General features: G+C 41.1%; 1 protein-coding gene across 1 annotated transcript in view; it reads right to left on the minus strand.

The window, feature by feature from the left end:
- sec22a (SEC22 homolog A, vesicle trafficking protein) overlaps positions 1–21,951 on the minus strand; it is a 65,190-nt gene that overhangs the window by 19,143 nt on the left and 24,096 nt on the right. The window contains exons 3-5 of the mRNA XM_068034841.1: positions 14,669–14,832; positions 12,024–12,203; positions 436–554 (exon numbers count right to left, since the gene is read on the minus strand). Coding sequence (XP_067890942.1) covers positions 436–554; positions 12,024–12,203; positions 14,669–14,832 — 463 coding nt within the window. The remainder of the gene's footprint in view (positions 1–435; positions 555–12,023; positions 12,204–14,668; positions 14,833–21,951) is intronic.

Genomic DNA, 21,951 nt, shown 5'->3' on the forward strand with positions numbered 1-21,951 from the left:
AACTCAACTGCAGATATTAGCCACAGTATCATCCATCGCCTGCCTGTACTTATTAATGTAACTGTTTCGAAACTTATGAGAATTTCTATCAGATCATTTCTGCGGTCTTCATTATCATCCCTTTATATTGTTCCCAGCCACGTGCCTGGAAGACGGGCACAGAGCTGTGCCAATGCTACTCTTTAACTGCCAATTAACATGAGAACAGCCTGCCTTTAGATATTCCCTCCCTCCATCTCTGTAGACCACTACTTGTCACCTCCCAGAAGGGACTGGAAATTCTTGTACAGTGGGGGAAAAATTGCCACAAACTGTTGATGTAGTGTGTTGTTACAGTGGTCTGCCACTATTCTTTAAGCGTTATTCATACAAAATTGTTTTCACATAGTAAAATTTAAATTTCATGAAGAAAAGTTCACAAAATGCGCATTTTACCTGAAATATGTTTTCCATTGCATGAAACCCACGGATTAGGTTTAAAGCCGCACACAGCAGACATAATAAACAAGATATGATTCCTGGCAGCGTCACTGGTTCTAGTCGCTGATTTGGAGCTGCAGAAACAAAGAAAAAAATGGCAACATGAATCTAGCCACATATTTCAAACACTAGCATAACTTGTACATACTGCTTAGTACCAACTGCTCCAATGGTTCAATGGGTAATCTGATGTGATACTGAGGCACAGAGAGTAGTTCTGATTTCCATTTTATGCCGAGTTAATATGTCTCAACCAAGGGGGGACAATTGTGCTGCAGAAATTGGCCTCAATATTCCCGGTGTGGGCGAAGGCAAAAATCTGGCCAGGGTTTCTGCTCCTAATCACTATCGAGTATCTTACACGAGACATTAGACAGAATTGTGCTTGGCTGCGATGCCCCCATGAGCCATTGGCAGGCCAACATTTACCACCTATGCAGAACATTTAACTGGACAAAGATCTGGAGGGCTAGAAACTGTAATCCAGCTGGAGGCAATGGTTTCATCAGGATAAAGGTGGAAAGCTGTTTAATTAAAAAAAGTCATCAAGTCATTCACCATCTGTTATATGTGATTTGCTTAATGTCAGGGACTGGGTAAAAGGAAATGTTGCTGCCGTAGATACATGGAAAAACTGTTTGTACTAGGAGGGGGGTTGGTAACTCCTCTATTCAAGAAAGGAGGGAAACCGAAAGCAGGAAACTACAGGCCAGTCAGCTTAACATCTGTCATAGGGAAAATGCTGGAATTTATTATTAAGGAGGTTATAGCTAAGTGCTTTACTTAGATTTCCAAGAAGGCATTTGACAAGGTGCCACATCAAAGGTTACTAAGCAAAATAAGAGCTCAGGCGTTGGGGGTAACATATTCGCATGGATGGAAGATTGGTTAGTTAACAGGAAAGAGAGAGTAGGCATAAATGGGTCATTTTTGTATTAGCAAGATGTAACGAGTGGAGTGTCAGATAGATCAGTGCTGGACCTCAACTATTTACAATTTATATCAATGACTTGGATGAAGGGACTGTATGTATAGTCGCTAAATTTGCTGATGACACAAAGATAGGTAGGAAAGTAAGTTGTAAAGAGGACATAAGGGGTCTGCAAAGGGAAAAATATAGGTTAAGTGAGTGGGCAAAAATTTGGCAAATGGACTATAATGTGGGAAAATGTGAACTTATCCACTTTGGCAGGAAGAACAGTAAAGCAGAATATTATTTAAATGGAGATTGCAGAACTCTGAGATACAGAGGGATCTGGGTGCTCTGGTATATAAGTAAGGTTGATATGCAGATACAGCAAATAGAATGTTGTCGTTTATTACAAGGGGAATGGAATACAAGAGTAGGGATGTTTTGCTACAGTTGTATAAGGTATTGGTAAGACCACACCTGGAGTACTGTGTACAGTTTTGATCTCCTTATTTAAGAAAGGATATAAATGCAATAGAGGCAGTTCAGAGAAGGTTCATTCGACTGATAACTGGGATTGGGGGGATTATGATATGAAGAAAGGTTGGACAGGTTGGGTCTGTATCCATTGGAGTTTAGAAGAATGAGAGGTGATGTTATTGAAACATACAAGATCTTGAGGGGACTTAACAGGTTAATAGGCTGAAAGGATGTTTCTCTTTTGGGAGAGACTAAAAATAAGGGTTTAAAAATAAGGGATCGCCCATTTAAGATGGAGGTGAGGAGAAATTTTTTCTCAGAGGGTTGTGAGTCTTTGGAACTCTCTTCCCCAGAGAGTGACGGAGGCAGGGTCATTGATATTTTTAAGGCAGAGGTAGATAAATTCTTGACTAACAAAGGAGCCAAAGGGTATTGGGGATCGGCAGGAAAGTGGCACTGAGGCCACAATCAGATCAGCCATGATCTTATTAAATGGTGGAGCAGGCTTGGAGGGGCCGAACAGCCTACTCCTGCTTCTAATTCGTATGCTTGTATGCAACCAGAGGATACAGATTTAAAATAATTGGAAAAGAAGTCAGGAAGGAGATGAAGAGAATTTTTATTTAAACGCAGCAAGTTATGATGATCTGGAATGCAGTGCCTGAAAGGATGATGGAAGCAGATTCGATAGTAACTTTCAAAAGGAAATTGGATATATATTAAAAAGGAAAAATTTGAAGGGCTACGGAGAAAGAACAGGGGGAGTGGTGTTAATTCTCTCTCTTCATGTAGCACCCTCCTTGACCAGGGTTGCTAATCATGGCTTATGCCATGATATCACTATGGGGCAAGGCGAGGAGGTAGGCCCCAAGAACTACCTCCGCCAGTACCACCCATGCTGTTGGCTTTACTCTGTAATGCACTTTAGCCATCTAGCCAACTGACCTAACTGGCCCCATTAATTGGCTAGCTCTTTCAAAGAGCCAGTGTGGGCAGGATGGGTGGAATAGCCACCTTCTGGATGATTCTATCGACACTGCAGCATTGGCAAAGGCTGGGGAACAATTTTTTATTGGCCCATAGGTGATATTTGGCCGAGAACCACAGTTAAAAAAGGTAAGTATTTTTAGAAAAAGCCTCACTAAATGTATAGGTGGTATTGCTTCACTGAACAGAGAGAACACAACAAGCAGCAAGATATTCCACAGCTGAGATAAAATCTTACTTCTGCGGTGCTTTGAATACTGTGAATGTAAATCACCATTTGCATATATAACTTACAAAAACTCAGCAGTCTGGTGTGATTTGTTTGCTACTTTACCAATGCACTACCCCTTGAAATAGTAGAACCCAAGGCAGTAGGTGAACAAGAGAAACACTACTCAATTCTCTGTCCACAATAGCCTATAACTCCCTGAATTACAAGTTCTAGACTATAAGCTAGTTGTTTCTAGACAGGAATAGAGTTTTTAAAAAATCTTCCTCCCTTTAATGTGAGGCACCTTGCCATTTTCAGTCTACTGCTTTTGAACAACAATTTCCTCCAATGGTCACAATGGGGTCTGGCAGTGTTACATCCTTTTGATGTTGAATATATAGTGGCATTAGCTTGGGAGCAGGATACCTCCTCACCTTCTCAACTGCATAATGTGTAGCGAGGGATAAATCTAAGAGGGTTTTTTTTTAATGAGTTACCAATAAATCTAATAAAGAATTCAGGAGAAACTTCTTTATCCAGAGTGTGGTTAGAATGTGGAACTAGTTACCACAAGGAGTCGAAGCAAATAGCATTTAAGGGGAAGCTAGGTAAGCACGAGGGAAAAAGGAACTGAAGGATATGCTGATAGGGTTAGAAGATGATGGGTGGGAGGAGGCTTATGCAGAGCATAAATAACGACAGACCAGTTGCGCTGAATGTTGTAAACTCTACGCAAATATTATAGCTGCACTCATGGTCAGTTGATGGGATTTTTTTCCCCTTATATTTAAGATGGAGACCGAGTTGGGAGAGACACTCCAGAAATTCATTTTAAATAGCCACCTAGTCCCCAGAACCTGTAGCAACACCAAAATGAGAAGGAAGGCTTGTGTAGAGGAATTGTGTATCCTACAACAGCTTGAATTTTTATACAGCGCCTTTAACCTAGTAAAGTGCCCAAAAATGCTGCATAGGAGATTACTGACTGTATCCTACAATGTTCTTAATATATAGTTGAATTTCCAGAAAATTCTATATCCCTAAACCTCACATTGTTAGCTAACTGTGTACAGCTGAGATCAACTGTAAAGTAGCACCTGTAACAGTAGACAGCCATTGCTCTGTGGCTCGATGTCAAATTGTGCTTTATCATGCACCTGTGAAATGCCTTGGGATGTTTTATTACATTAAAGGCACTATATAAATACAAATTGTTGTTGTTATATCGTGCCTAGAACGTTACAAAGCGTTTTATAGGGGTGTTAACATTTGACACCGAGCCACATAAGGAGATATTAGGCCAGATTAAAGGCCTGCTACCCGACCTGAACCCGACGACATGCGTGGGGTTCGTGTCAGGTCAGGCTGCTCTTCTGGGTCCGGCTTTCGGGTTTGGGTCGGGTTGGACACATACTGCAAGAATTGCAGGTTAAGTGTTTAAAGGAAAAAAAAACTTAGCTGAGCTGCAAGTCCGGGACGTCAAGCAAGGAAACTCTGAGTCTGCGCAGTGAGCGTCTCTATGACATCATCACGCTCATGCTGCAGCTTCCTGAAGATTGGGAGTCGCAAGGTAAGTAAGGGGAACATTATGGTGGTCGGGTCGGGGCCTGGTCAGGCTCGGGTCGGGTTGGACTCGGGGGGAAAATGGAGGGACTTGGGCCGGGTTGGGTTCGGGTCTGATGTGGTTCCGTCGGGTTCGGGTTCGGGTTCGGGTCGGGTCTTTTTTTTTGACTTCAGCGGGCCTTTAGGCCAGATGACCAAATGTTTGGCCAAAGAGGTAGGTTTTAGTCTTAAAGGAGGAAAGCGAGGGAATTCCACAGCATAACTTACAATCTGCCAACAGTCATTGCATTAGCTCTTTCAAGAACAGCAGCCATTCGGAAGAGGTTCTTTGGGTGGGCGGTCTGATGTCCATGACACCACATACCCGATTTTAACTCTGTGTAAGTGAATGAGTTTTGAGTGAGTTGAAAACAGGCCCCCATGTTTCTGCAAGAGGCAACATCTCCAGCAGAAAAAATTCGGGGCGGGACTTTCCACTTTTGCATGTAAAACAGGTTATTGGCTTGGCTGCCAGTTGTTCATCCCTCCCCACTTTCCTTTCCAGTGATCCACTAACATTGAAAGTTCCATGCTTAAACCAAAAAATAGTATATTGTGCAGATTAGCTTAATAATGGGTGGCTAGTAATTTACAGATTTGCAGTAGGTTCTTGGTCTGAATATGTATTTCCTGGCTCAAAATCAACCCAGAACAACACACACATCTGTACTTCATCCCTCATTATTCCATACTTTAGTCGATGGATTAATTGTATTTGAAATGACCAATTAAGAGAAATATTTACTAGCTACCAGTAAATTGTTCTTAAATACCAACACATTTTCCTTAATACATCACTCACACCTAAAAGTACTTGGCAGTTTAAAGAGCAAACAGTCACTTCATTAGTCACATTAGTGAAATTGTTTAGCTTGGATAAAACAGAAAAGCAGCTTGAAGGTAACAATAAGATAGCCATAGCATGATTTTATGACATATATAACATACAAAAAGCATTCATGCCAACCTGCACTTCAGATAGAGTTGAACCATATGGTACAGTAATTCAGTCATAGAAAGTCACAGCACAGAAACAAGGCCATCACACAATAGAGTTTTTCGCTACAATCCCACTCTCCTACTTACACCTTTTAACATGCCAATCATTCAAGCAACTTATCCTATTTTTTTAAAAATGAACTCTGCTTTACTGTGACTGAATTTCAAATATCCCTTTGATTCTTCTGGCTATCTCAAAGGTGTGCCCTCTTGTCACAAGTGGAAACAATCATTATTTATCGCCATAATCTTGAAGGCTTTTATCAGAACACCCCTTAAACTTCTCAGCTGTAATGAGAAAGCTTTAACTTTTCAAATGACTCTTCATAACTGTAATCCCACCCACCCGCAACCCAGCAACTTCATACTGGTACCTCTTCCATTGCCTTATAATGAGTTACTCAACACTATGCAATGCTCCAAGTGCAGCCCAAGTAACCTCTCTTAAATGTTTAACATTAATTCCTTGCTTTTCTGTTGTGCGGTCACTGGATACAAAAATCAAGGATTTTGCTTGCCTTTTTATGGCTTTATCTACTTTATTAATCTTATGATTTAAGCTGCATTTCCTTTCCCTATTGTTACTTGCAAAATGTACTGTTTCACAATTTTTTTTTTTTTACATAGGACTGCATCTGCCACATATCTGCCCACACTGCCATCCTATGTTCTCCTTCAATCTTTTGCAGTCCTCATTGCAATTCGCGAACACTCTGTTCCCCCACCCTCCCACCGTTTCCCTACTTTTAGGCTGCCTACTTGTTCCATTTCATTATCCTGAACCAGGTCAAATAACTCCTTCCTTGTCTGAGTTCCACATTGATTGAGAAAATGGATTTTTATCAGGATTTACCAAAATCAGTAGAGGTACAGTCTCTACAGATTTAAGATACATCGTCCAAAAAACAGATTCACCAGGTGCACTGCTTGTGTGTAAACATTGTGTAGGTTAGCAGTGTGCTGGGAACAAATCCAGAAGTCCTTCCCCTTTTTTCTGTCCTCTTATTAAACTTAATTTTAAGATGGCAGAAGTTGATGATGTGAGATAGCGAAGACTATTTTCTTGCATTGCAAAAACCACGTTTCTCACTTACTACTGTTTGCAAAAGCAGCCACAGTATAATTGAGGTATATGCCAAAGTTACAAGCAGTGTCTGGAAATATTTATACTTTTATACCATTCTGGGTCTGTAAATAAGTAATGGTATAATGCTCCCTGATCCAAATCAGCCTTAATATGCGTGACCAAGTTAATTCAGATCTAACTATGCTTCTGTAGTTTAAATGAGGTGTTAGTTTGCTTGGTGAATCAGGGACATAGGTCATGCCAAAGGCAAGTGCAAACAAGGACATGTGTGAAAGAAGGATTTGATAGCTTCAAAGTCCAAAACACTAATAGAAGGGACAATGGATTCAGTGGAATGTGAATGTCAATCTTGAGTCACTGAAGAGTGAGTGAGTGCATCTAAAATTACTGAAGCATTAAAAATAACAGTGATAAAATGATCTATGGAAAGGGGTCCATTAGTGAGATTGTCTCCACTCCTATCTATTATTCCTTTCAGACACAAATTTACAGAATCTCGTAAAATATTAAGTCCATGAAAATAGCATTTTTATGTAGGATACAGCATTACTTACTCTAAGTACAGATGCCAGCAAGTGATATTTCAGCTTTATTGTTTCTGGTACCATGCACTTGCAAATACATTAGAATGAGTCATCTGCAATGTTTTCTTTAATATGACGAACATACACTGAGAACACAGCAGGGGCCAATGACAAAAACCAAAATATGACATACACATCTCGTACTCTGCCCCATTCTCCACTTCTTTGCTGCTATCATAGTCAGGCCCAACTAAGAAACAATAAGTTTGTTTTTAACCTTCCATTCCCACCGCATGACCTGAACACATTTTCCTTTGGTTAGGCGAGGTTTGGACTGTGGGCCTTCACTGATGCAGGCAGCAGTGCTGTGCCAGTTAGTTGTCAAGAGATGCACGTCTCCATAATGGGGTTGATTCTGCAGCAGCTCGCTCTCTCTCAATCGCAGTCAAAATGCTGTGCTTCAGTGCAGCCACTCACACTGAGGCCCCAGTATAGTTAGAAAATCTTGCTCATTAAGCAGAATCAAGCTTGAATAAATTCCAGACTAGGATACCAACTGTTAGAGGTTGACGAATCAAAAACAGTTCAAAAATACAAACCCCTAACACTTGGTAATTAAGAGCTTGAAGCTCTTCCCCACAGCATTAAGTAATCGGAGCAGTCATCATAATTTACTGAAAATTTCCAGCAACTGTTTTTGTCCCACTTCAAACAACCAAAAGATTTTTTCCCTGTGATTGAACTTAAAATTCAGTCTTATCCACTTGCACTGCTGACAAAACAGTTTGGAATGGATTTCAACAACTCTATTCACCCAACCCTGCACCTGAGCAAAGTAAGCAAATTCCAGTGCTGGCCATGAACATTCATTACTTTGAGACTGTAAACCTGTAAACCATCAATTAAACACTATCTCTCACGTAATGTCAGCACAAGTTTAATGCCCAATGCAGATGATTAGCTCTCAATCCATATCTACTGATGATTATCTGTTTACACATGCTGAGGTTTAGCTAAAGTTTTCCCTTCTGGGCAAGACAAAAGATATGGGGTCATATTCCTTAACAGCTAAGGCTGTTCTTGCAAATAGTAGCCGCAATTAAAAAGCACTTTTTTTTTTAAACTGGTGAGTACAAAGTGATGTGCAAGTCCTGTTAAAACTCTTACTAAAAATACACCACAGAATTTAACATCTGGATTACCCCAGAACTTGACATCAGGATAAATCATACAAATCGATGGCCTTCAATTCACTCAATACATTTGGATTCAAAGGAGTTTCATTTTCTCTGTGGCCTTTATTATTAAATTTTAGCGTGTGCTATTTTAATACAGTCATTAACCAGGCTACACTGAATGGGTTAGCAACTGTTTAAATTTGTTTTTGCTTTATTTTAAGACAAAATTTTGAACAATGCAATAACGAGTACACTGAAAGTTAACACGAAGAGAGCTTCTGTTGACATATTTTTAAAAACCTTCAGCTGTCCAGCCCCTAGCTCTGGAATTTCCTCCCTAAGCACCTCCGCCTTGAACTCTCTCTCCTCCTTTAAGACACTCCTTAAAACCTACCTCTTTGACCAATCTTTCGGTCACCTGTCCTAATATCTCTTTATATGACTTGGTATCAAATTTTGTCCGAAAACACTCCTATGAAATGCTTTGGGGTGTTTTACAACAACAATTTGCATTTATATAGCACCTCAAATGTAGTAAAATATCCCAAGGCACTTCACAGGAGTATCAAACAAAATTTGACACCGAGCCACACTGAAGGCACTATATATATGTGCAAGTCATTGCTGTTGAAAGCTCAGTTTCAAGTATATAAAAGCAAGTAGCTAGTGTCCTTTATTTTCATTTTTTTCTGTCAAGTGCACTCAAAAAACATCAGTACTTGTCAGAGTAAAGCAGGTTTCGTGCTGCTCCCAGACATTGGCCTATGCTACTCCCAAGCTGGTATTGTGCAGTGCACAAGCTGTTACCTTAAGCTTGGAAATTGGTGGAAACACCTAGCATATATAACTATTTATCCTTGACAGTAGAAGTCAAGAATAGAAATTCAGAAACAGCTATTCACGAATGAAGCACTGGGTTTGTGGCAGTTTCTATACATACATACAAAAGTTTATGGTCAACTGCTACAACAACTGCATTTAAATAGTATGTTGAATGCTGAAAACCAAGAAACTAGTTGTATGGTCCAGAAGGTTGGAATGGTTGTCCATGTTGAATGCTGCAGAGATCAATGAGGATGAGGAAATGTAGGTCCACCTCGATTTAAGCTATTTGATGGAGTGTAACGGTGGATGAAGATAGACTAGTTGACATTCTATACCTTGATTTTCAAAGTGCATTTAATAAAGGTGATGATGATAAAGTAATTAAATCTCAGCACAGTTATAACATTCAATGGATAGTTGGCTTAAGTCATGTAAGCAAAGGGAGCACCTCATGACTGCACTGGGATTATTAGACATTGTCATGTGGACAAATAATCATAGGCATACCACAAGAGTGCTGCTTAAAGAAACCAGACCAGTAAAAAAGATATGGGCACTGCAGTTGATCATTTAAAGCTTCTACAAGTAAAGCAAAGAGAATTTTGGTTCTATTGCTTTTATCATTTAATTATAAAGTAAAGAACGATTGGTTGGCATCCTTCCATCTATGAAAGATGACGGACACACAGCAAACAATCTTTTTAGGTGGGGTGTCTTCTCTTGGTGCATCTTTGTTGATGGCTGTGAAGGCCAATCTTGAGAGGCAGGTTCTGCCACAAGTGCTCCACGTGAAGCTGCCATGTGATGCTGAGAGTTGTTGCTTTTGAAGTTGGTACATGTTGCCAAGCGGCTGTAGCAACTGGTCATCGGATAAGAATGGATAATACTTCAGTATGTTTACAGTTGGGAGTATCATGTCCAAATGCCCTAACACATACTGATGACTCTGAAAAGAGTGCCAAGCAGGATAACCAGAATGACACCAAATCTTAGGAGCTCTGTTATGAATATAGGCTTCAAGAATTAATGTTACACTGGGGGGAAAAAACACACTCTTGAAGAAGAACAAAGAACAAAGGACAGTACAGCACAGGAACAGGCCATTCGGCCCTCCACGCCTGCGCCGATCTTGATGACTGTCTAAACTAAAACTTTCTGCACTTCCGGGGACCGTACCCCTCTATTGCCATCCTATTCATGTATTTGTCAAGATACCTCTTAAAGGTATATAATGACAAAGAAAAGCTGTTCCCATTAGCTGATGGTACAAGGACTAGGGGACACGGATTTAAGGTTTCGCGCAAGAGATGCAGTGAGGCTGCGAGGAAGAGTTTTTTTTTACACTGTGAGTGCTAATGACCTGGAACACTCTGCCTACAAGGGTGGTGGAAGTGGAGACAATCAAAATGAAATTGGATGGGCATTTCAGGGAAATAAACTTACAGAACTATAGGGATTGGGGGCGGGGGGGAGAAATGGGACTGACTGGATTGCTCTACAGAGAGCCAGCATAGACTCAATGGGCCAAATGGCCCCCTTCTGTGCTGTAATGACTATAGAATGATGAATGGATTGGTTCTAGTAGAGTTAGTTATACTAATCGAAATGGATAGGGATGGTAGGAATTGAGGTAATCCCTATAAAATCCAGAGCGTTTGGTTGGGTGCCAGGACATATTGCTTTTTGCAGAGCATCATTGCACTCTGGATAAAACTACCAAGATATGATGAGTACAAGTGCCCATAGTCCTTTAAAAGGAACTTGAAAAGTTGTGATAGAAAAGGGCATTTCCAGTTATAAAGGGGTAAGTTGCTGGTTAGTTAAGATTGTTATGAATCACGGCCAACCTTGGTCTCCTGAAGTTTGCTCACTGGACTTAGGGAAACGGGTAATTTTTCCTGAACTGGTTGCAAGTTTTTTTTTGCTTCTGCCTTATGGCAATACTGCTAGGAACAATTTGAGAAGCGCAAATAATCTGGGTGAGGTGGCCTGGATGGACCCAACAGTCCTCTCATTCTTCTACATACACATATGAATGTACATGACAGGGATAATATGCTGAAGCTGTAGCCAAATAGGATGTTCTTGGTGATTTTTGTTACCAGTGGTCCCAGTACTGTGGAGAGCAGAGAACCCACACTGAATAGAAAGTGGCAGATCAGTCGAGTGCCAGTGAACTGTTTGAGAACCTTATAAAGGAAGAGAGGTCAAAGCTGGACCTACAGCTGAAAAGTATGGAGTGGGATGGGTGATAACAGTTTTGCTGAGAAAGACTAATGCTTGAGCCACAGAAACAACACTGTCTTGCATTTATATAGCACCTTTAACATAGTAAAACATTCCAAGACACTTTACGGAAGTGTAATCAGACATAATTTAGGATCAAATCACAGAAATATTTGGACAGGTGACCAAAAGCTTGGTCAGAGAGATAGGTTTTAAAAAGGAGCATCTTAAAAGGTAGTTAATGTCAATGATTTGAGGTCAGAGGAGATTATTGTCTGATAATGTTTGTGTGAAGTGTCTAGGGATGTTCTGTTATAGATGCTATATAAAAATAAAACTGTCATTGTTGAGGGATAGCTGAGTCATCAGGAGCTGAGCAGAGAAGGAATAAGGAAGAGGTCTTAGGAGAGGAGATATGAAGCTGCTACTCAACATTGCAGGATCAGGTTGGGACAGAGTAAAATCTTTTAGTGACACAGATTTATGAAACATGCCAAAAATAAAAGTGACTCACCTATCCCCTTGTAGGGGGCAGAATGTGCATGTACATTTCCATTTGCTGTTCCAACATCAAGCATAGTTAGCTGATGGGACGGCCGCAATTTGATCTCTGTCTGCATATCAGCAAGGTTTATCTTCGTTGATAGAGACCGAGGGTTATTGTATCTCTGCTTGGTCTTCTGGATAAAATTATCTAGAGATTTAAAGTAAACACATTTTGAAAAATAAAAATTTTTCTTCTTTTAAAAGTAGACTTTTTTCATTGTTTCACCAAAGACTTTGATTCTAGTTAAATAGATCATTTGTTTCATGGGTGGAAAGGTTTGTTCTAAAACTAATAGAACGGAAAGTTTTATATTTTTCTTCCCAGTAGTGCTTTGGGGGGGGCGGCGGTTGAGTGTGGTACTGGGTTTCTCTAAAATGGCTCAGAAGCCAGTTTGAAATTAGAGCTTGCAATGGAGTCGTACCAGAACGGCCCAGCAAGGAGGGAAACACTACATGATGGTGATAAAATTAACTTAAAAACTACTAGTAAGACAGTTTCTTTTTCTCTACAAAAAGGTGAAGTGATTTGAACCAAAACCTATTTTCAATTTAAACAAGCAACATTCTCTGATGGCACTGCAATGACTAATGGCAATTCTTTAGCCAACAATGAACAGAACAACTAACTTTTAAGATCACTTTCCATTGGAAGCTTATTTTGCTCACCTGCCATTGGGCAAGTTCCTAATCATAACCAGGCTCTCCGGGGGCAGGGAAGGTGAGAGAACCTTGGAAGTCCAAGTAAACCTACAAACCTCATTGTCAGAGAAAGTAAGCATGTTGCCTGTCTACCTTCTCAGTTGAAGGCAGAGAGCCTGATTTTATCCCATCAGTCTGAGATGGATTGAACCCCTTACTGCAGAACTCAGAGGATTATGCACCAAGGTAATGTGCCATATGGTCCCCATTATTCTTTTGGGCCTCCTTATCTCGAGAGACAATGGATACGCGCCTGGAGGTGGTCAGTGGTTTGTGAAGCAGCGCCTGGAGTGGCTATAAAGGCCAATTCTGGAGTGACAGGCTCTTCCACAGGTGCTGCAGAGAAATTTGTTTGTTGGGGCTGTTGCACAGTTGGCTCTCCCCTTGCGCCTCTGTCTTTTTTCCTGCCAACTACTAAGTCTCTTCGACTCGCCACAATTTAGCCCTGTCTTTATGGCTGCCCGCCAGCTCTGGCGAATGCTGGCAACTGACTCCCACGACTTGTGATCAATGTCACACGATTTCATATCGCGTTTGCAGACGTCTTTATAACGGAGACATGGACGGATTATTTATGGTACATTATTCCACAGTACCCAAAAATATTTATTTGCAGTTTAGTCTCAATTATGCAACAGATCTCCTTGTAATAGTAACTTGGGCATGAATGACACTATGTAAGAGACTTATACACCCGACTTCACAGTAGCAAAATGAAAACTGATATTTATGTAAGGAAATTAGATTAACATATTTTTAAAACTCCTCTTTGCTGATGATGCTGCTTTAACATCTCACACTGAAGAGTGCCTGCAGAGTCTCATCGACAGGTTTGCGGCTGCCTGCAATGAATTTGGCCTAACCATCAGCCTCAAGAAAACGAACATCATGGGGCAGGATGTCAGAAATGCTCCATCCATCAATATTGGCGACCACGCTCTGGAAGTGGTTCAAGAGTTCACCTACCTCGGCTCAACTATCACCAGTAACCTGTCTCTAGATGCAGAATTAAACAAGCGCATGGGAAAGGCTTCCAATGCTATGTCCAGACTGGCCAAGAGTGTGTGGGAAACTGGCGCACTGACACGGAACACAAAAGTCCGAGTGTATCAAGCCTGTGTCCTCAGTACCTTGCTCTATGGCAGCGAGGCCTGGACAACGTATGTCAGCCAAGAACGACGTCTCAATTCATTCCATCTTCGCTGCCTCCGGAGAATACTTGGCATCAGGTGGCAGGACCGTATCTCCAACACAGAAGTCCTCGAGGCGGCCAACATCCCCAGCTTATACACACTACTGAGTCAGCGGCGCTTGAGATGGCTTGGCTATGTGAGCTGCATGGAAGATGGCAGGATCCCCAAAGACACATTATACAGCGAGCTCGCCACTGGTATCAGACCCACCGGCCGTCCATGTCTCCGCTTTAAAGATGTCTGCAAACGCGACATGAAATCCTGTGACATTGATCACAAGTCGTGGGAGTCAGTTGCCAGCGTTCGCCAGAGCTGGCGGACAGCCATAAAGGCGGGGCTAAAGTGTGGCGAGTCGAAGAGACTTAGCAGCTGGCAGGAAAAAAGACAGAGGCGCAAGGGAAGAGCCAACTGTGTAACAGCCCCGACAATCAAATTTCTCTGCAGCACCTGTGGAAGAGCCTGTCACTCTAGAATTGGCCTTTATAGCCACACCAGGCGCTGCTCCACACACCACTGACCACCTCCAGGTGCTTATCCATTGTCTCTCGAGATAAGGAGGCCAAAGAAGAAGAATTTTTAAAATTGTATCTGCTTTTCTGTCAGTAATATGTAATTAACACTTTTTGCGTCTTTCCACTCCACAAATTTGCACTTTAGAAGACAGATTATCATTACTTCCAATCATCGTACAATCCATTTACAGAAAAGCCTGCGAGCTCACCGAATTCTATGAAGGAGTATGGCCTGACAGCAATGTTTATCCTCATCGTATCATATAAAGTAATGAATTCTCGTTGCAGTTCATCCAAGAAACAGAAAGCGAGGACATTTGGGTAGTTTTCAGAGCAGATCATCATATACCCCAGTCCTAATGAACTTATAAAACTAAAGAGAAGAACAAATTAATTAGATGCATAATATAGAAAATGAAACAGTTCACGAATAATCTAGCCAAATATACATAACTAAAATTACTCTATTATACAATTTGCAGAAGTATTATATGCACTTAATTCTGCTGAAACAGAAAAAATCTTAAAAACTATGTTTTCATCATACTCCAAACTTGACTGAAAATATGAATTTAACCACAACTTTGATTCAAAGAATATTACAGCACAACATCTGCACCAATGTTTTCTCTCCATGAGCCATCTAATCTAATCCTACTCTGACTCATTTGTCAAAGTATTTAAGGGTTCTACTTCAGCAATTGCAATACAGAATTTCACATAATCATCTTTGCTAAAAAAAAAAATTCTGACCTCCCAAATGATTCTTTTTGAGGTGATCATATATTTGTACCCTCTTGGTACCATCTCACTGATGGAAACAATCTTCTACTTCTTCATATCCCTTCATATCTTGAAGGCAGACATTAGGTCACCCTTCAACCTTCTCAGCACTACTGAAAAACCCATAACTTAGGTCTCTCTTCATAACTGTAATATCCTAGTGAATCTACTGTTATGAGATTTCTTCTGTTTCTGTTGTAAATATGTTTTAAAGAACTAATAGTTGAATTCTGGACATTGATTCATCTGAATATTGCTGAACTTAATTTTTTTTTAAAGTTCGACAAAAGGTTTGGAACTGAGTAAAATGTAAACAGACTGGAAGGCACCTGTGTCCAAATAACCCAGCAGGGGTTGTGCTTGTGACTTTGAAAAAATGTTTGCAAAGGAGTGACAGGCCAAGATTTATAGATGTCACAGAACTTGCATCTGAACAATTTTGGTTTTATTTTAAACGGTTACAAAAAGTCAGTTGCTGCGTGCCTGCCAGGAGAGGACAGCTGATATCTTTCCCTCTTGAAAAGAATTCCTGCATCAAGTGTTTGCTACATCCTCCTGTATTTGAAGAAATCTTTCCTGCTACATTGCTGCTATGAGACGCAAGAGCCTTGTTGCCGCTTTCTGCTGTAAAGCCTGCAAACTGGAGCTTTCTGTGCTGCATCTCTTGGACTGATCATCAACATAGCCTGGAAAGAACTAATCCAGGAAGATCCCATTGACAGCCCTCTATTCACCTTTGGGACACCTCGCCAAAACAAAGGACTTCCTTCCATACTTGCTTCTCAGCATAAGTGTTTTTTTTTTATTCCTTCCATTTCTTTCTAACAGTTGTAAACAAAATCCCTTTTTCCCCCCCAGTTAACCAGTGTTGTGTGTGTGTGTGTGTGTGTGTGTGTGTGTGTGTGTGTGTGTGTGTGGGGGGGGGGGGGCTAGGATAAATAAGAGGCTTTCGCATTTCAATTTGTATGTGTGTTTTACTTCATTATTGGTTAAAACGTGGTTTATAATAAACGGATAATTTAGTTGTTTATTAAAGAAACCTGGTTAGTTTGCTTTATTCTGGGGGAAAAATAGAGTATCTGATAGACGTTTTGGTAAGTGGGAAAATTTAAATATATGTTGTGACCTGTGGAGAAGCGGGACTGCATTAACAATGCACTCCTCCTTCCTCGGTCGCAACACTATGCTGAACCTTTTCCATTGCTTTTACATCATTCTACAACAAGGATTTAACTAGATTCTTACCATTGCTCTAAGAATGTTGTGTGGAACTTGAACTGCCAAAACAATTTTTATTAAGCATTTCACCACCAAGTTCTGAGCTTCACGGTTGACTGTAAAGAAACTTCAGATGGTGACAGGAGAAATAAAGGCTGGTCTTACTGTACTGTTGGGTTGAAATGTAAAAATGAAAATTGACCAAAAAGCTCTTACTTACAGGAGAACAAATTGCATCATTGCTGATGGCCAACAATGGGGAATAGTGAGTAAGTGCTGATATAGCAATAAAAGCACATTATTGCCAACAGATGTCAAAAAGTACCTCAAAATGGACCAATTTTTGGGGGGTGGTGGTGGGAAGTGAACGTGAGGGGACATTCCCCTCTGCTTTGTTAGAAAATTTATTTTCTTCTTTTCCTGGTGTCCCCACATCTCGTGCAGTTAAGGAGAGCAGGCAACCTGCTCACACAACTTCAGTTACTTTGAATCAGCCAGTGGAAGGTGCACAACATTGTTCTAGAGAAAACTCAGCCATTGACACTCTCCCAACTTGTGAAGAAACACAAATTCATCACTTCCCCACAGCAACAGATTGAGACAAGGTTGTGAATCTACCACGCTACAGAGCCATGAGTTAGTGTTCCAATGTCCTGCGCTATGGTGCTGCCCAATATTTCAATTTAATAGAAAGAAAAAATTTAAACCAAAATTGACACCTATATTTTCTTCAATCTAAACTACTGCTGCCTCAGCTTACATCAGTGACCCCAAATGTACAACTGTCTTTAAGCCTGAATTCCTGTTTGACAAACCGAACAGCTTCTTTGCTTCATCAAAATTGCCATGGAGATATAGGACCATCTTAACATAATAACAAAGACAATTTCAAAAGCTTTAAAAGTACATTCCTTGCTTTCATTCTGATGTCATCTTAGAATGCATTTACATTATGGCTGTAGTAGTGGTTTGAAGCAAAACTGCTTCACATTATAATTATAGCGTAAAAACAGCCAGAATCCAGTCAAGGCTTGACCTGTCATAAAAATAAATGGGACCAAAACTCCACTCTGAGCATACTTTGGACCTGATTTATACTACATAAACGTGGTGCTGGTAGTAATCCAAACACTGAATTTGAGTGTATGAATGCATCCTAAAATTGTAAGGAATTAGAAAGTTATCATAATCATGTGCTAACCCCTCATCTCTCCTTATAACAGGATAATACAGTAGTTTTACCCTGATTTTACACACAATGGTCAAATTAGCATTTCTTTTAGCTGCAACGTTACGCCTATTTCTCCTGCCCGCTAAAACTACCAACCTCAATGTTAATCACGTTAGCTGTATCTTCACTAGGACTTCTACACTTCTGTAGTTAATAGGCTATATAAAACAATTTAAGTAGAATAGCAAAAATTCAAGCTTGAAGGATAGATACAGAATCCAAATGTTCCAATTGTTAAAAGATAGCTAGACAATATACTATTTCACAAAGAAAAGGAGGCTTGAACTATTTGTTTTCATATCACTGTATCTGCTACAGATTTCAAAAGCTACATGATCTATTGAAGGAGGCCGCTTATAAAAATATCTGTTCACTATATCATTCCAGCATCAAACAAAAGAGGGAAAAATGACTCTTGGGCAGTAGGTAAAGTTGGGGACTGGGTGGCACAGTGCATTAACAGACTGCCTTTTCTCCTCTAGGGCCTGGATTCAAATCCAGCTAGACTGATGGAAAAAGAGACTCACTGTTCATGCGAAAGGAAGTATCAACCAGTTCTAAGTCAGCATGGGCTCATAGCAGAAATGCGGCACATGATGAGGCACAACTTGGCCATCTCACTCAGCGATGCCATTCCAATTAGTGACTTTGAGGTTGAGATGGTGCTCAAGACATATTGTTGTAGGGAAACAGGGGCTCCTTTGCTCTGTATGTGGCTGGGAGAGAGAAAAGGACCAGGCCGTAATGTAAAAGAGTGGCAGTGGCTGGAAACAGAGAGAGAAAGAGACAGATAGACAGAGCATGGGATCAGCGAGCAGTGTAAAAGAGTGGTGACAGGATGGAGAGAGAGAGCGAGAGAGAGAGAGCGAGCGAGAGCGAGTGAGAAAGAGAAAGAGAAAAAGTGCGAGCAGAACCAGCGAGCTGTGTAAAAGGCCACCAGAGCGGACCGACCGCGTTCTGAGGGAAAAAAAATTAAACTGTAACTTCACAGGAAAACAGGAAGCTGATTGGTTGGTGAGTGTTTTTATCGTATATCTTTCCAAATACAGGTAATTTTCTAATTGCAAGGTTTTTTTTCCACTGATATTAAAGCTTAATAGATTGGCTGGTAAATATTTCCTATTAATTAAGTAAATAATTAATTAGTTATTTAAAATGCAATCAGGATATGGTGAGCGGGCAGGAAAGTGGAGCTGAATCCGAAGAATGGTGGAACAGGCTTGATGGGCCATATAATCTACTCCTGCTCCTATTTCTTGTGTTCTTGTCTTTAATGGATGAGCAAGTTCTGACCAATTGTTAAAGTGTTCAATTTGCTGGCAATGACATCCCCCAACTAGATGAGAACAAAAGTTCACACAGGAAGGAAAAAAGGGGGATCAGGTGTGACATATGATGCTAAAAATCCTTTTTTTTTTAAAAACAACTCTTCAGATTAACCAGAATCTTACAATCTAGCACTTATGCATTTTATGGAACCACAGGATGGTACAGCACTGAAGGAGGCCACTGAATCTGCTTCCACTACCCTTTCAGGCACTGCATTCCAGATCACAACTCACTTTTTAAAAAATGCCTCTTTGTGTCACCTCTGGTTCTTTTGTCAATCACAAATCGGTGCCCTCTGGTTATTGACCCTTCTGCCAGTGGAAACAGTCTCTCCCTACTCTCAATCATCAGTAAAGTGATGGAAGGTGTCATCAACAGTGCCATCAAGCGGCGCTTGCTTAGCAATAACCTGCTCAGTGATGCTCAGTTTGGGTTCCGCGAGGGCCACTCAGCTCCTGACCTCATTACAGCCTTGGTTCAAACATGGCCAAAAGAGCTGAACTCAAGAGGTGAGGTGAGAGTGACTGCCCTTGACATCAAGGCAACATGTGACTGAGTATGGCATCAAGGAGCCCGAGCAAAACTGAGGTCAATGGGAATCAGGGGGAAAACCCTCCACTGGCTGGAGTCATACCTAGGGCAAAGGAAGATGGTTGTGGTTGTTGGAGGTCAATCATCTGAGCTCCAGAACATCACTGCAGGAGTTCCTCAGGGTAGTGTCCTAGGCCCAACCACCTTCAGCTGCTTCATCAATGACCTTCCTTCTATCATAAGGTCAGAAGTGGGGATGTTCGCTGATGATTGCACAATGTTCAGCACCATTCGTGAATCCTCAGATACTGAAGCAGTCCGTGTAGAAATGCAGCAAATCTTGGACAGTATCCAGGCTTGGGCTGATGAGTGGCAAGTAACATTCGTGCCACACAAGTGCCAGGCAATGACCATCTCCAACAAGAGAGAATCTAACCATCTCCCCTTGACATTCAACGGCATTACCATTGGTGAATCCCCCCACTATCAACATCTTAGGGGCTACCATTGACCAGAAACTGAACTGGAGTAGCCATACAAATACCGTGGCTACAAGAGCAGGTCAGAGGCTAGGAATCCTGCAGCAAGTAACTCACCTCCTGACTCCCCAAAGCCTGTCCACCATCTACAAGGCACAAGTCAGGAATGTGATGGAATACCCTCCACGCCTGGATGGGTGCAGCTCCAACAACACTCAAGAAGCTTGACACCATCCAGGACAAAGTAGCCCGCTTGACTGGCACCCCACCTACGAACATTCACTCCCTCCACCACCGACGCACAGTGGCAGCTGTGTGTACCATCTACAAGATACACTGCAGCAATGCACCAAGGCTCCTTAGACAGCACCTTCCAACCCCGCGACCTCTACCAAGTAGAAGGACAAGGGCAGCAAATACATGGGAACACCACCACCTGCAAGTTGCCCTCCAAGCCACACAACATCCTGACTTGGAACTATATCGCCGTTCCTTCACTGTTGTTAGGTCAAAATCCTGGAACTCCCTTCCTAACAGCACTGTGGGTGTACCTACCCTACATGGACTGCAGCGGTTCAAGAAGGCAGCTCACCACCACCTTCTCAAGGGCAATTAGGGATGGGCAATAAATGCTGGCTTGGCCAGCGATGCCCACATCCCATGCATGAATAAAGAAAACTAGGAAAACTGTTCATGATTTTGAACACCCCTATTAAATCTGCCCTTAACCCTCCTACCTGAGATTGAGGTAAACAATCTCAGCATCTCCAGTATTTCCGCATAACTGAAATCTTTCTTTCCTGGTACCATTCTAGTAAATCTCCTCTGCGCCCTCTTCAAGGCCTTGACATCCTTCCTACAGTGTGGTACCCAGAATTGAACACAATACTCCAGCTGAGGCCTAACCAGTGCTTGACAAAGATTTTGCCAAATTTCCATGTTTTTGTACTCTATATCTCTATTAAAGCCAAGGATCCCATATGCAGTATTTTTTTAAAAACCCAGCTTTCTCAACTTGCCTTTCCACTTTCAAAAATTTGTGTACATACACCTCCAGGTCTGTTTGTTCCTGCAGCACTTTGAAACTGTACCATTTACTTTATATTGTCTCTCCTCATTCTTATCAAAATGCATAGCTTCACACCTCTGAGTTAATTTTATTCTGCCATATGTCTTCCTCATTTCACCAGTCTGTCCATGTCCTTCTGAAGTCTGTTATCATACTCCTCACTGTTTACTACATTTCTGAGATTTGTGTCAGCTGTACACTTTGAAATGATGCCCCATTCTCCAGTTTCTGGGGAACACCACTGTATATCTCCCTCCAGTCTGAAAAACAACCATTCATCACTTCTCCCTGTGCTCTGTCCCTTAGCCAAATTAATAACAACACTGCTACTGTCCCTTTAATCCTACGGGCTTTAATTTTGCTAACAAGTCTATTATGCAATACTTTGTCAAACATCTTGTTAAAGTCCATATACACATCAAGCCCCTCCGTTACTTCAAAGAACTCAATCAAGTTAGTCAAACATGATTTGTTTTCAACAAATCTGTGCTGGCGTTTATTTATTAGGTCATACTTTTCCAAATGGCAATTAATTATTTTCCGGATTGTCTCTAAAAGTTTCCCACCACAAACGTTAAGCAAACTGGCCTGTAATTGCCAAGTTTATTCCTTGGCCCTTTTTTGAAATGCAGGTTTCATGGTAATACTAGAAGAGTACAGGAGGGCTTCAATGTTACCGGTTTATAATCATTTGAAAAACACATAACATCTGCACTGGAGAAGCGTAGAAACTACTTTAGAATATCACCACCAGCCTATAGAAATCAAACATAAAAATAAAAACAGATGTCTAGGTCCTTTTTTTTTGGACAAATGTCTCCCCAGTCTTATGCTTTCAACAAGTCCATTAAT

This window comes from Heterodontus francisci, chromosome 7 (assembly GCF_036365525.1).
Source record: "Heterodontus francisci isolate sHetFra1 chromosome 7, sHetFra1.hap1, whole genome shotgun sequence".
In the NCBI taxonomy this organism is placed as follows: Eukaryota; Metazoa; Chordata; class Chondrichthyes; order Heterodontiformes; family Heterodontidae; genus Heterodontus; species Heterodontus francisci.